The sequence below is a fragment of the Cupressus sempervirens genome, chromosome 10, assembly GCF_028749045.1.
Source record: "Cupressus sempervirens isolate cs-2001-9-10 chromosome 10, ASM2874904v1, whole genome shotgun sequence".
NCBI lineage: Eukaryota > Viridiplantae > Streptophyta > Pinopsida > Cupressales > Cupressaceae > Cupressus > Cupressus sempervirens.
Window position 1 is genome coordinate 67693626 of NC_143127.1, and position 17003 is coordinate 67710628.

At 33.6% G+C, this 17003-nt stretch overlaps 1 protein-coding gene across 1 annotated transcript in view; it reads left to right on the plus strand.

Annotated features, from left to right (window-relative positions):
- The first annotated feature begins 9321 nt into the window (after positions 1-9321).
- Positions 9322-17003, plus strand: part of LOC149532608 (RNA-binding (RRM/RBD/RNP motifs) family protein) — a 59626-nt gene continuing 51944 nt past the window's right edge. The window contains exons 1-3 of the mRNA XM_089803370.1: positions 9322-9625; positions 9712-9814; positions 9961-10031. Coding sequence (XP_089659496.1) covers positions 9485-9625; positions 9712-9814; positions 9961-10031 — 315 coding nt within the window. The 5' untranslated portion in view covers positions 9322-9484. The remainder of the gene's footprint in view (positions 9626-9711; positions 9815-9960; positions 10032-17003) is intronic.

Here is a 17003-nt window from a genome sequence, read left to right on the forward strand (position 1 = left end):
CTAGTTAATTCAATGCACTGGATGATCTAAAACAAATATTTTTTTAGCAATAACATCATGCAACCCACTTGAAATCATGCCTATTGTGATACCACAATTCTTTAAGGAATGTTATGAAATAGTTATCATGTACTGATAATTAGAGCATTCAAACTCTGTGGATGTGATATAAAACTCAAATGTTTTTCTTAGCTTGGTACATATATAGAAATTGGTGGAAATTTCTATAAAAAGTGTTTGTGCCCTACTATAATCTATTTGCATTTACTCAATAGTTTCTAAGGATCCTTTAACTGGTTTGGCCTCTGTAATTACAAACATTTTTGGAGACATGGTTTCTTGGATATTGAATACATCAACTACCTTGGCTCTCACTCTACCACGAGATGTTTATTCTTATATATATCTAGAAATGGCGGCTGCCCTCAAAGACTATTGAATCTCTTAAACCCAATGAATTCATGTCTTTGCAGACACCTTCACATACTTGCAAGACTTCTCAATGCATTTCAAATTTGGTTTGGGCTGCTTACAACATATGGCTTTGTTAAATTCGCATGACATTGTTTAATCTTTTTTTATGAATGTTAGCCAAAATATTTAGATGGCTAGCAAAGGAGGGGGATCCCTTACACGTCTGCAGTAGGGGGTACTGGATTCTCTGCATTGAGAGACTGACTATGCGTAGAGAGTCTAGTAGTAGTCATAGCCCAGCCAGGCAATGCACAAGAGACCCATTCAAATATCAAGGGAGAATACATAGTTTTTTTGTAGAATTTAAAGAAACAAAAGTAATTCTCAAATTTCTATTTTAAATAGAAGAATTAGTAAAACCATTTTTTTGCAGAATTTAAAGAAATAAAAGTAACTCTCAAATTTCTATTTTAAATAGAAGAATCAGTAAAACCCTTGTTATAGTAAAAGGATTATACAAATACATTTAGAGTGGTTGCTCATTACAGAGATAATCAATATAAAAATTAGATAAATTAGATAATATATAAAACAAAAAGAACCTGTGAATCAGATTTGGAAAACAAATTTATGATAAAGATCAGAATATACAATATACAAATTTCTTAAAATAGATTGCTCAATAATCCTCAAAGCAGCCTATAATCTATAGAAATTGAGAGAAGGATTTTATGAACAAGCTAAAGAATGTCACAACTAATATTCAGATGCTTCAAGTTTATACATTCCAAGACTAACACAAGGACACAAATAGTTTTCTTTCCAAAAAAAAAGCCTAGATTTGATAAAACCAATGTTCTTCCTGTATAAAGAATGCCCCAGGTTCATGATAAAGACATAGATGGATCCTCTTTTGAGCTCTTAGAACTGCATTGTTACGTTAAAATAGCTAATGTCAAAAGTTTTCTTTGGAAAATAATAGAGTGAGAAATCACTAACATCTGCAAATAATTTATCAAATTACTATAAACAAATGTAAAATGCAGGCAACCAAGTAAGACAACTAAACAATCATGTGGCATATGATCTATTTTCATTTATTGTTTTTTTTTCTCTAGAGAAAATAAAAATACTACCAACAAAAATAAGGAGGGCCAATGGAAAAAAAGAAATAAAAAATCAAGTTTATGTGCTTAGTAATTTTAATAGGTTCCATTATTTAATGTTGTAATAGTAAATATTCTAGTTTTTAACTTTATTTTTATTTTTTGTGTATAATTAGTAATATCCATAATCATGGTGTAATTATCAACATACTGTAAAATATTTGTTATTAATTTTTTTACATTACTATTTAGGATTAAATAAATTTTGTCTTCGATAATTTTATTGTAATAAAATAATTGAAGATTCTCTAATTTTCTAGTTTAAAAAAATTAAATTAAATTCTTTATTTAAATATCTTTACATAAATTATACACTTTTTATGTAATTAAAAAAAAATCTTTCTATATTTCTTTATTTTCACTCTCTGCTTATATTTATTTTTATTTTTTAATTTCTCTTTCATCTATATATTACACTAGGCCGGACTCTAGCTTGTAAAGCTCTTGTTATTATATATCTTCCCTATATAGGATAGTAGGAAAATTAATATCGAAAGAGTTAACTACTAATGCATGAACAAAAACTTTTTAAAATGGGAAAGTAAATTTAGACGTGTTTTTTAGTTTGCACATGTGCATTTAGAATGGCTGGTCAAAATATAAAATCTATATATAATCAATGAATCCATGTCTCTGGCAGAAATCGATTTCATGTTCATTCCTTAGGTTTTAGGTTGAAACATTTCATAATTTGTTTCTTTTAGATGGAAAATAGAGAGGAAGAGATGTATAAGATCCAATGAAGAAAATGTGGAGGTAAATGCATGCTCACTCTTGATTTCCAACCAAATGATATAGACAAGTTTTTACTAGTGAATAGAGTATTCCAAACATGTTGGATTGTCAAAATCCTTCAGGTATAGGAAAAATGTTGGTTTAGGGTTTGTTAAAATATTAACCTGAATCTTATTTCCTATCTAAGAAAAACCTAAAAGAAGTTCTTACCTCTAAAGCGTTAGAAATAATAATTTTTACTTATAGCCACAAAGTTTTGCATATTCACCTTCTGCATAAATATAAATATGTAGCAAAAGCCAATAAGTTTATATATCTATAAACCACTATCTATTGTTGAGTGTTGTATCAGAAACCAATAAAGAGTTATGAGTTACTACAGAAATCATAAGCTCGTATGAAACACTTTAATTCTAGGTGCTAGATCAGAAACTAATAAGTTTACTTTCCATAAAAATAATTAGCTTATGCTACATCTTTGTGTGAAGTCAATAAACTCATAACTCATAAAACAGTTTAGATATCATACTTCCTTCTGAATTGAGATGTAGTAGAAGTTGTTATATCGCTGGACCTATTAAATATAATCTTGCTAGTCAAAAGAAAATAGCGAAAATTGGCCCTTGGGAAAAATCCAACCATATGTAGGTATTAAATTAAAGGATGATTTTGAAAAATTCAGTGAAGTTTATAAGAGTACATAGCTATTATAACAGGTTTAGCATCAAAATTAGTTTATATCAACAGCCACTTTATATCAATAGAAGAAAAGAAATTTGAAGAGATTTGATAGCATAAAAATGTTTATTACAATGGTCTCCCACTAAAATAATGTTTCCCTAACTAAACTGTTCCAAACACAATAAAATCCTCACTGCTTTGCATCTCTCTTCTTTGATTTCTCAAGTGAGATTTCATTTTCTTTTCCTCAGCTTTTTGAATTGCTTCTGAAACTTTCTCCCATCCGACTAAAAAATATCCAAGCAAAGCCTCTTTAAGCTATTGGATCTCCAAAATGGGCTTCTGATTGAATTACCTCAACAAAATATACAACTTCATAATGGGATGCATGTTTTTCAACATCCTCAACAAAGTATTTACAGAGGATCAAATATCACACGTTTTTCTACCAATGTAGTAATCAAACTTATTTCCCTATAAAACCAAACAATAAAAAAATAAATACAAAAAACCCTAACAAAGAAATTTTAAGCAATGATAGACAAGGAAGAAAGGAAATAAATTGTTTGTCAAAATTAGAAAGCTTACCTTTATAATTTTTTTTAAAAAAGTGAGCTTCTACCTTGTTTCCATGCCACTAATTGTCGGTCATCAAATACTTTTTAAGACTTTCATAAATCCAAAAAAAAGTCCTCAGAATTCCCTAGTCATCATCGGTACCAAAGATCTCATAGGAAGCATCCAACATAAAATTGATTTGTAGGTTGCACTTGTAAGCCCTAATCAATTGAACCCATTGACCTCATTACACTCATATTTTGTATTCACTTTAAAAACCATGCATAACTCATGAGTCCAGTGCATACAAAATGTGGAACCACATAGTTTTAAAATTGCCACTCTCTAAACTCTTAAAACATCCACCATGATTTTCTCATAAATTTTTCAAGAAGAAATGGGAAATCATTTGACATCAATGCGAGACTTGAAAAAAACATAAACCAACACAAAGGTGCCCACAATAGATAATTGACTTGGACACAACATATTTATAAGTCTTTTAACTCTTACAATACATTTAGAGCAGAGCAAAGCCACTAAGAGTGAAGCATAGAAATTGCTTAGGTAAACATGAATGCAAGCTATAAAAGGAAGACAATAACGTGAAATGATTAGCTATAAAAGGAAGACAAGGATGTGAAATGCTTTTAGAATGCCATCTGGCCTCCCTATCTTTGCATGTATGCAAACTGTGGAAGAATGAACCATGCACGTGAACCTTTTTCTGAATGCCAATCGTAAATCACATATTTTTCATAAATTTGTTGATTAATAAAAGAAAAAATCACCTACAAAAATAGCTCCCACCAATTAGAACACCAATTAGAAAAGAGGAATGCTATAATAACAAATTTACAAATATAATCAAATGGACAAAACTATAGGTTAATCATCGTATACTATCACAGAAAGATTTAATAATAGTTGGACAAATTTCTAAGGCTCGATATTAAGTTTAGTAGTTCCATTCAAATGGAGTCTTGCGAGTCTCATTCGCCTGGTTGCATATAACTCCAACTAGATCTTCTAGCTATCCAATTTGGAACTAAGCCATCCGTCCAAAGAACTCTACCTACTAGTAAGGAGTTTTGGTTGGACATTAAATACACAAATCCAATTTGAATATGATGTTTCTTCAAATTAGTTTTTTGGGAATTATGTTTCAAATTACCTTATTGAGAACATTCCACTTTTGTAAATAGAGCTACAATTTGTGAACATTGTTAATAACAACATAGAATATGACATTTTACTGAACGATTGTGATAGAGAGTTGTTAAAAAATGGCAGCAAAAAAAATGGAATAGCGTTAAAGAAGAGTCTTGAGAATGCCATAACCGATGATCTAGAGGTGAAAGATGATGACATAAAGTGAAGTCTTGTGTGATAATAAAGCAACTCATCAATAACACCCAATTCAAGGAAGCAAGAAGATGCCATGGGAATAAAGAGAATGACACATGCAAGCGACATGTACTCTATGCTGTGCAAAGAACAGGTGGAATGGAGACATCAGGGAACATGTGCAATATAAACTGGTAGACCAAATTTTCTATGAAGGAAATTAACAAGATCCCCAAGAGAAATGAGACTGGCCAATTACAAAGTTGAAAATTAGCAGCATAAATTTTAGTTTAATAAATAGCAATGCGTTAACCTTAGTATATAGTGTATATTTTTCAATTTGCACAGAGTTCAACATAAGAACTTATGCAAAAGAGAGCATCGAAAACTTTAGTCTCCTGCCTTACAACAGGGACTAACAACTAATCATATGGTCATAAATAAAATCATCTTAGTAAAATAAAACAAATTTAAAACTTTAAAATATTATCAATAAAGAATAAAATAAAAACTATCATTTTTTTCTAATTTTTTTAATGTTAATCTATAATATTAATAAGAATGCATTAATTCAAGCTATTTTATTGTGACAAGTACTCACCACTACATGACACTTGTTTTATCTTTGCTGACTATTTCATTGTTGTTAAAGTGATTTTTTTGTATTAATCTTTTCCACTATAACTTATTTTTCTTGTATTAATCTTTTTCACTTTGTTGTTAAAAATCAGAGCACACACCTATGGTCTTTTATTAGATTAGTTTTAGTAATTATGTGGATATTATTGTTTCATCTATTTTGCTTTAAGATTTTAAATCAAGTGATAGATTCATTGAAAGATTTAAAATTTTAGAAATAAATTTATGTATGAGCAAGTTGATCTATTTTTTAAAGATATTTTGAAGTTTATAATATATTTTATTTTTAATATTAATTATTTTTATTTAATGATGATTAAGTTTAAATAATAAAATATTTTTAATATTTGTTATGTATATTCATGTTTGTTATGCTTAGTTGGATGAAAAGAAACTCATTATTAATATATTCAAGATGAAGGGTGTCATTATTAACACTCTGAAATACAACCTAATTTGGAAAACATTTAATAAGATTAAAGATATTATTGTTAGGGTCTTGGACAACTAATTTTTTTCAAGAGGTTTGTATTATTAGTTTTTGTTGCAGCCTATAGAACTATAGGCAACCAACAAAATCTGACTAGTGATTAAACTTCATCTTTTTTACCAATCTCATTTCAACCTGAGATGCAAAATATATAACTTTACTAAATTATGAATGCATTTATCACCCATTTCATTGGTCTAATGGATTTTTCAAAATGTTCATCATGCTAAATTTAAGCCTAAAGTTTAACTATGAAAAATAATTCGAATATGTTTTGAAAAAAATAACTAATTTAATGATTTAATATTTTTAAATGGAAAAGTTTTAAGTATTTTTTTTAATATAACTAAATATGAGAAAGATATTAATTTACTATATTTGAAAATTAATTTAATTTATAAAATCAATACATTAATATATTTTTCAATATTTGTAATTTTTAATTTAATACTCTATTATTTTTTAAAATAATCATAAGATTTTTTATATATATTATTTTCTATATATTTAATTATTATTATTATTTGAAAGAATGGAACCAACATAAAAATATTTATTTGAATTAAAATATATAAATTTGAAAATTAACAAAAGCTACTCATAATTGCAAGCCTAAGTGATAAGATTAGATTTTTTAAAAATTTTTATTTAAAAATAATATTTTTGAATGACCAAATTCATTTGTTTAAAATACATATTTGTTAGCTTTCTTTGTTTTTTTTTCTGTCATGACTACTAAACTCTAAAAACTTCTTAACTTTGTTAAAATATTTTAATATTTGACTATTCTTTTTCCTAAAATGCAATATTGAAGATTTAATAAACTTTAAAAGAGGAATACAATTCTCTAATGTACATCACTTTAGAAGTCAACAAAATAAAAACATAAATAAAACTCATTTTTCAAAACAATTTCATTAAATTTATTTGGTGATATAATTGTAATTATACAAAATTAAGCTTTGCTTATTTATGTTAATACCATTATGAAGTGAATTTATAAAAATAGGTAAAACCTCCTTCCAAACCGTGGCTTTTTCTAAATGAATTTATTCAAATATATTATCCATTCCTTGTGTTTGTTGCTATCTATCAGTTATAACTACTTAGTTTGCATTTCATGTTGATTCTATTCACAATTCTTAAGCAAAACAATCTTGTTATTTATGTTAACGCCATTATGAAGTGAATTTATAAAAATATGTGAAACCTCCTTCCAAACTGTGGCTTTTTCTAAATGAATTTATTCGAATATATTTTCCATTCCTTGTGTTTTTGCTATCTATTAGTTATAACTACTCAGAAAGCATTTCATGTTGATTCTATTCACAATTCTTAAGCAAATAATCATTTTTGTGTAGAGAAAATTCAAACATTTATTGTTTCACAAAGGTAAGTGGAAGGGAAGATCAATAATATCAATCATAATCACTATGAAAGCTATTGTAGGGAATGAATACTAGAGTAAGAAAAGCAAGGGGGTAACCATTTAAGCCACTGCAATTGTGATATGCATGAATCTTAAGGACAAAGAAAGTTCATATGATCTTCTAGCTAAATGGGAGGATGGCCATTCAAGTTACAATAGACTAAAACTTCAAGAAATTAGACAGAGATGGAAAGATCAATCTCTCTTGCAAGTACCTAGATATCAAATTTCTTACATGGTCAAATAGTCAACAAGATGATAGAAGGTGGGGTGATATGAATGAGACCATGAAATTTGACCCAATTCTAAAGATAGAAGTATAAAGTAGAACACGTAGTTATGAAAATACATTTTGGGGAGGTCATTAACTTTTTGAAATATATTAAAAAAATGGGCAATTGCAGAGATATGGGATTTAGGTGTTTTTAATGGCAAATTAAAGATCTACAGTCCACTTTTGTGCATAAGAAACCTTTTAATGTTTTGCAAATGTAACTAGCTATTGTTGCCAAGATTAATATTTAAGAAAGGTTGTAAAGAATGATGATATGTACTATTTTTGTACATTGCTCCACATTTAGATAAGGAGATACATCGTATTAAGAATCAAGAATATTTCAAGTAGTATTGTGACATTCTTTAAATAATGGGAAAAAGAAGAAGAAGATTTTGTATAAACCATAATGTATGACAGATGAGAGCCATCAAAATACATAATGAAAGACAAATGAGATTCAATAAATTAATGTCAAAAAAATCTCTTCACATTCTCAACTAATCACCAATATGGACTATTAAAAATAATTACTCATAACTTGTTAGATAAGTTTTATCAAGGAAAAACAAGAACAATCATTTATCAAACCAAAAGTTCAATCCAGAGCAATCACACTAAAAATTGAAATAAATGATCATTCAATTAGATAACTACTTTTCCCATAGCATGACTTATGTGCATATTCTTTATTTTTCAAGTTAACATTCTGGTGTTTCTCTTGAGCAATTTTTAGAGTTTGCATGATTTGGTTGACAATGCATTATGACTTCTACAAGGTGAATTTTGTTTAAATCATCTAAATTTTGAGTTATTAGGAAATTGATCATGGTTTTTGGGCTTCTATATTTCAATTTTAGTCAACACGTTTTGGAATAGCTATTTGGTGTAAATTCAAAATAAAGAAATTTGGATTTGGTTTTCCAACAACTGAAATGTTGAATATAAGGCATTCATACAAATTAACATGTTTAACAGTTAGTTCACACTTGACCAAAATACAAAATTTAATCTTTCACTTAAGTTGTCAATCAAATGAACAAAATTGTATTACTTAAATTTAAAGTTCCACGTGATGAATTTGTGTAAAGAGTTTTATAATGATATTGATTTCATGTTATAATGCATGAATCATAAAGGCTATTTTAAAATAGATACTGCTATGCACAAGACTTCCTTGTACCATATATAGAGAACCACTTTTATAGATTTTAGTATCTAAATCTTAATTTATGCTTTAGATAGAGTTGGCCTAGTGGTGGAGAACTTGTACTCTTGAAAGAGAGGTCACAAGTTCAAATCCCAATGGGGGGTAGGGTATGTACGCCTCGTTTGTAGCGCCAAGCGCCTCTCGAAAAAGAGTACGAGGTAGTCCCATATCACTGTCACCATATGTAAACCCAAAAACTATGGCATAGTGTCGTGGACTATAAAACCACCTTTCCTTTCCTTTCCTAGATAAACCTATCCATGCCTTGCACCTCTCCTTTAGGTGCAAGTGCTAGTACCAGTTACAAAGGGGCGTTGCTAGGAACTAACAATAGCCTGATAACGATAAAGCCCACACTGCGATTCTCTCTGGACAATTGTCAAGAACAAAAACTACCCGCTACTTATATAAATAAACAAGTGCGGGCCGAGGAACTAAGATTCAGGGAACAAACATATATACAGGGGAAGAGGGAGAAACGAACGAGGGATTTTCCGAGCAGATGTGAAGAGCGAGGGACCGGAGGGAAGGGAAGGAGAACATGGAGGAGGAGCATGAAGTGTATGGAGGCGATATTCCTGAAGAAGTGGAAGGCGACATGGACGGAGACACGGAAAACCACATGCTTCCCCACGACGTGGACATGGGCAAGGCCGATGAAGACACTGATGCTGCTGCCAAGGTTTTTTAATACCTTATTTCGTATGCCATTATATGGTGCTCCATATTTTTTGAACTAATCCGCTTCGTAATCGATTTGCTGTTCAGGAATTGGAAGAGATGAAGAAGAGGCTTAAGGAGATGGAAGAGGAAGCAGCTGCCCTCCGAGATATGCAGGCCAAGGTAGAAAAAGAAATGGGCGCTGTTCAAGGTTTTGATTCTACCCCCTCCCAAAATGAAAACCCTACACTTACGTAGATTATTACCTGTTTTTGCATCTGTGTACCTCTAATGTGCAAATATAAGGTTGGTTTGCCTGTTAAATCCCTCAAATGGCATATGGTGAAAAATATGCAGATTCCGCTGGGGCAGCCGCAGCTCAGGCAAGCAGGGAAGAAGCTGATGCGCGTTCCGTTTTTGTTGGCAATGTACGTGAAAGAAACTACCTATTTTCTTATTTCTTATTTCTTCCCTATATTAGTATTTCACGAACGCGCTATAGATTGCCTCATGGAGAATTAACTACATCGAACTTAACACGGTTTACTAAGAAAACCTCGCCCTAAATAGAAAGTATAAGCTATCTTATCAGCGTCACACGAGTTAGCGACCCAAGAAGCAAAGGCAACTCGGCTTGGAAAAAGTTAACTTCCCAGAGCGGATAGACAAGGTCTTTCCCTTTTTATGCTGTCATATTTAAAATGATACGTGGTAATGTAGGCAGGAGGGATGCATTACATCCTTTAGGACGGATTCGCGTGTAGGATCTCACAAGAGTGTGGTGTGGTAAATATTGCTCTAAATGGGCAGATTTTGGTCCAGTTACATCTTGGAGTGTACCCTGCCCATTTAGGTCCAGTTACATCTTGGGATGTATCCTGGTTCATGGTACTTTGATCTCTGGCATCTTAAGCTGTCGAGTTATGCTCCATTTAATTCTTCAGCCGTGTTAGTAGACAAATATTCTTCAGCCTTGTTGGTAAACATGTTTGTACCTGCAGATTTCGAAGTTTGGGGCACTGTAAAATGTCCCAATAGTTGGAGATTGGTACGAGATTACAATTTTCCTGTGTGTTTGATCTCACACTATGATGACTTTTTTATAACTTTTTTGGGTGTTTTTAACTTGAAAGTATAAAAAGAGAATACTAAAGATAAGTGAACAAAAAAAGCTCCAATACTAGACATGCAAACACCGTCCAAGATTTCACAACTAAAATACGAATGCCATATGGTGTGTTAGATACACAAAGACGATGAAAGAAGGAAAATGAATTCCTAGATTCAAGGAAACAAGTCACCCTAACAACTTCAAACCAATATTACCAGGGTGTGATTGTGGTAAGGGATTGCCAATTTACCATACGAGAAATCAACAATAATAATTCAGAAAAATGTTCAAGACAGCCAAATGCATTCTTCTCATCTTTTTGAAAATATATGACAATCAAATAGAAACCCTTTGGAGTCAACAAATATGCAAAGAGATACCAATTTAACACATGGGAAATTGACAACATGATGGCCATTAGGTGGCATCTCTGTCATGTATCTCTGTCTATGCTTCACATGTTGCATGCATGTATAATTACACTCTTGCAAATACAAGAACTAATGAAAACCTTCTATTCCTTATGTTTTGATGGCACTTCATATTTGTGTTTTTAAAGATTTTTTGTGTAGAACTGGGATGAGGTTAGCAAAGTTCATGGAGTTTATATTTATGTCTGCCAAATGCATACACTTGAAAGTTCCTATCATTGCCTTAATAAATCTTTTTTTGTGCAGACCTATCATCACTTGTAATGAGAAAACATCTTTTTGAGGTATCTTGCTAAATAGTTCAAAGCCTTGTCTATGGTTTGAGGAATGTGTTGGTAAACAGATTTGTTCTTCTTTGATTATGACTCTTGAATGCCCAAATTAGGAACAATATCTGATTACAAACAGCTGAAAAGCCACTTATGAGTAGATTGGCTTTTTTCTGAATTGATAGGTACACCTCCCTATGGTAGACTTGCAATGAATTATGTTTTGTTTCTAAAACTAAAACGGGGGTATGTTCTTGACCCGAGACAAAAGAGGTAAACCAAGCTAGACCTAAAAAGAATCTAACTCAGGCGAAAAGAATTTCTGAAGAATTGATTAAGTTTATGAATCCACACATCTTATGAACTCATAAAGCTTAATAGTATGATTAATAAGATTGAACTTAGTTAATTTGAATCTGAACTACAGTTAGCTTAAAAGAAAAACGCTTGAATGATCTCTCTTTGAACATGCAGTGACACTACTTATCACATCCGTTCGCTGCTTTGAAATAGAGGAGCGAAATTCTGTTCTTTCCTTGCCTCAATCCAAACAAAAGAGAAAGCATAAAACTATAACTAATAGAATTGGAACAGAAAATAATTGATATCAAAATACCATTCAATTGTCTCTGCAACATCAAGTATTTCACACCAAAAGTTTGCCGACCTTTTATTAATCTTTCAATTTCATACATATAGGATTTTGAGATGACCGTTACAATAAATTTCAATCAGTTCATCTTCTCAAAAAAAATGACAAATGGCAAGACACCAGTTTGTTGTATTACAGTAATTACATAAGAAAGAAAAAAGGGGGCAAAATGTGAATCACTTCGACTTCATCCCTTTTTTTGCTTTCGCTCTATAGGCCTTAGCGGCAACTATGATTGGGATTAGCTCTTCATGCTTAGGCACGTGTATGTTGGTGTATCTCAAGAGCCATTTGGAATGTTCTTTGGCCAACTCTTTCACATCATTCAATTGATTTGGTAGCTCCTTTGTGGCCACATGTATGCATCCGTTGAGTGTCTGGAGTTCTGCAACTTTGTTTTGACTACTGGAAGACACACCAGACAGACTATCCAAGAACTTGGAGAAGTTCTCCTTCATGACATTTATCTCGATGAGTGCTTTTCCTTGGCCACTAGTTTGTGAATCTATATGTAGCCCCTTCATGAGTTCAAATCCTCTATCTTGTGTCTTCTTCGCTTTATCCTCTATTTCTTTAAGTCCCTTTTCTGCTAACAGGATCATTTCTGTCTTGAGCTGCATGCTTTGAATTCGAAGAGAGGTTCGTCTACCTTTGGCAAGATTGTTGCTTCAACAACTTCCTTTGCCTTCATCTGAATGATCATCTTCAGAAGAGAGACACAATCATCGCACTTCGTCCTTTCTCCAGCCAGAGTATTGCTATTTGATAATATGTTATCCTTCTCTGTTTCCAATCTTAGGATAACATTACCAACTTGTTCTATAATAGCGACTCCTCCTAATTTGAGCTTCTCAATCCATTCCTTACCAATTTGACCAAAGTGCCTATCTTCCTGAAGTTGAGAGATGAGGGCTTGAACCTCAACAGTAGTAGGATTTTTGGTTACTGATACTCCAAAGATAGTTGCCAATGGAGTAACCAACTGTCTGATGAACCTATTCAATTCTTCTATCTCAGCGTTCATTCTAGTCTTTGACAATTTCAGACTTTCTAATTGTCCCTCAATCAACTCATTGGTTAACTTCCACAAGCCAACCTTGGTGTCATGCCTTGCCTCTCCAAGGTCCACCGATGCAAAGTCATTAGCAATCATATCTTCAATCCTTCCTCAGTTGTTAGGCTTGGCTATCTCCATTGTTAGGTGCCCTGTTTCTGGATCTTGCCCAAGTATAGACAAAGTTTTCTGCTTCTTTACCTTGGTTAATGCAGATCTAGAACGAACTGCAAGGGATATAGTGTCTTTGGTGGGAGCGCTTTCATCTTTCCTTTTCCTCTTCCTTTCTAGAGTATCCTCCAACCAGGAATCAATGCCTATCACTTTGGAGGCCGTCCCAAGTGATTCTATACTAAACATCTTCTTCTTAGCTGGATTGATTATCATTGCAGTTGAAGAGAAGGGATTCTTCGGATCTTGAGAAATGAGCTTGGAAGAGCTTTGGCCTTTATCTATCTCTGGAGTTTTCTTCATTGCCTCATCTGACTCAGTAGACTCACTACTATTGCTCTTTCCATCTCCCAAATCTACTATCTGTATTGGGGAGCCACTTGGTTGCAGAAGTGTAGCACTTATTGGTGGAATGGGGCTATGATGAGGAGAGGGAACTAGAGTAACATGGGGAGAAGGAACTGGAGAAACATGAGGAGATGGAATTGGTGTGACATGGGGGAATGGAATTGGAGTGGTAGCATTATCCTTTGGCTCCTCTGTCTTCTTCTCTTGAGCACCAGTTTGGGTTCTGATGATTGGGAGGGAGCCACAATAACAAGTCTTAGCTATGGGAATGCTTTTGTCTGGACGTTGATCACCTCCACCCGAAGGTTGCGCTGGTCCTTGAGTGGTAGCTATTGTTACGCCTGGTGTAGCACTTTGGGAGGAAGAAGGCGTTGCAGCTGCTGGAGAGGCTTGAGTGGCTGTACCTTTACTCCAACTCCTTTTGGTTGTCCATTCAACCCACTTCCCAGTTCTCTTGATGATTCTGGCCATCATAACATCTAAATCTTCCTCAGCATCCTCAGAAGGTTCCGAACTGATAGGAGTGCTTTTTATCTTAGTTAAATATGTATTGCTATACATATTTTGTCCATCATCCTCCAATCCTTCAACATTGAAATTGATACCATATGTTTTAATTTGCTCCACTGTGAGCCTGGCAAAAGCACTATCTTGGCTTTCCAATTCATCTTTGCAATCCACCCAATAGTCTTCAACAGTGGTAATGTGTTTGATCACACTCCCAATTTGCAACACATCCCTCGTATATCCATTTGGATCAAACATAGGTCTTATGACCTCATACTCCTCCAATTTGTATTTCATCTCGAACACTTTGAGCATATTCTTTGCATCGGAGCAGGACTCGCAACTGTAAGCTCCAACTTTCATAGGGAATTCATACCCTTTCTTCTTCAAGCTTCCGCTTAGCACATTCACTTGGACCGCTTGCCTCACGATCTCTATTAGCACGATCATGTTGTTCAGATACCTAGGCAGCTTTAAGGGGAATCCATCGAAAGCTGCAAGACGCAAATATGAGAAAGATGAGAACTGGATAAAATAGTTCCCGAATTAACTAATAGCCGCCGTTGCCTCCGGGTTGAATCTCCTCTCCGAGCATCCTTGGAGTTCCCTGCAAATTCTCATTGTAAATGCGTCATTAATCTTGACATATTTTGCATAACTGTTTTGCAATTGCAAACATGGATAGAACTCATAACATTTCACATCATCAGGAAAGTTTTCTATTCTTGGAAGGCCCGACCACAACTATAGAGATGCTAGCATATAAATCAGAAAGGAAGACATATAAAAGGTGTTGTACAACTTCGCAATGCTGAGAGCTCTGGATTGATTCTCACTTACCTCATGGGCCCAATCAATATACTGTGTATCTGAACAAATAACTTGTACTAGAAAGAAATATTGTTCAACAAAATTTAGAGCCTCTACCTCACCTTTCAATCTGTGCAAGAGAACCATAATGTCTACAATCTCAGGCTTGAGATTAGTACTAAATAGAGTTTTGGGGACCTTACTCTTGGTACCCCGTGGCTTTTGGAACTAGGATTGCATAATTTCTTTCCTCCACACCATCTTCTTCAAGGAGAACTCAGAGACTGCTCCTATTGTCAATTCCGAAAACTCCTTTCATTCTGGGACTCGGAGGCAATTCACCACAGTTTGCCTATCAATGGAGATTAGTACTGTATGATCAGGTAGCAGGATTTGTCTGGTATCCGGATTGTGGTGATTTCTGCATTCATAAATCAATTCTGGAGCTTGGACTGCCATCGGGAAACCAACTGCCTCCACTAGTCCACTTCCTTTGAGCTTCTCTGTTATAGGATGAATCAGCTCCGACCTTAGCCTCCTTTAGAAATCTTGCATATCATAAAAGCGGAGTGAAGTATCTGTGAAGTTCTGCAATGTGGACTTGATCCCATTTAGCCCATCAAACCTCGCAAATCTGGTTGCCATTCTATTTGAGAATGAAGTAAATTGAAACTTTGAATTTAGATGAGGCATGGGGAATTGAATTCGCAAGCACAGAATATTTGAAAGCGTTGTGCAATTTAATAGCATAACAGTTCAAGAAAAAGTAGTAGTTTGAAAAATTGTTATGTTTCCCTCTATATAGGAATCCTAATTTATCCGTTAATCTTCAAGATCCGCGCCACACAAACGAATTAAAGGATAAATCTGTTGAATCAGTAAATGTGGGAGCTTCTAACGGACATTTCGGTGTCTTTTCATTGTTTTCGTTGGCCCAATGGTAACTTTCCTCTCTTTCATACTTACCTTTCTGTTTTCCACTTAGTTTCGGAGAATTAAGAACAGAGTACTTCGTAAGGAAATATCCGCCTAGCTGGATTCTGCTCAGTATACCTTTCCAACAGTGGTTAGATTGTTTTCATTATCATCTTAAGATCCCTTGCGTGTAATTTGTGAGCCCAATTTGCTTACAAAGTTGATTTCTTTATGAATACGAAGAATTGTCTTTGTGGATTGAAAACCTGTTGAGGAGAAGACGATTTCCGTTTTTCCGCCCAGGCTTTATTTACACTTTATCTTATGAGTTAACATTTCCTCTGGGTTCGAAAAATCTTGAAAGGACTACGAAAGTCGAGAGGGGTTCACTTTCTTGTCTCTTTCCTTCGTAATTGCCTTTGGCGGAAAATAGACTTCATGGGTCGAAAGCTCGCTGAGGAGAAGTCATTTTTGGGTTTTCCACTTAAGATGATTTTGAGCATCATGATGAATCCCAAATGTTTCCCAAGGCAGAAAATTGTAATGAAAATCGGAATTTTCCATAAAGCAACTTATTATCTTCTTACCTCAATGCATAAGCCTCATTTGTTAATCTTTGCAGGAAATCACTTTCATGGGTTGAAAACTTGCCGAGGAGAAGGCGATGCTCAATTTTCCGCAAACTTCATTCTTTCACAGGAAAGACATGATAAGCCACGAACAAGTCCAGCTTTGTGAATAACTTTGCGAATTGCAAGAATCCCCATCGAATTAGGTACTAATCTACCCATAGACTCACGACATCAAGGAAAACCCACCCGGCCATAAAATGTGGGAGAAGGGAAAGATGGAAAATCCGATGGAGACTCTTTTCACCTAAGGGGAAAAACTAGACCTAGACATACCTAGACCAAACTAAGACACAAAAATTTCCACTTTTGCAAAATGGATATAGGGTGAAAAGTGGGGCAACAGAACATTGACATGCTTTTTGAAGCTTTTGCTTCAGTTTCTAAGTAGTTAAAAAAAGACAAATTACTCTCTTTAGTTTCTGTAGGTAGTTGCTAACTAATTATTTCATCCTCGAACATGTTAGCATGGGGAGTTGCCAACTAATTAAAGACTTGTCACT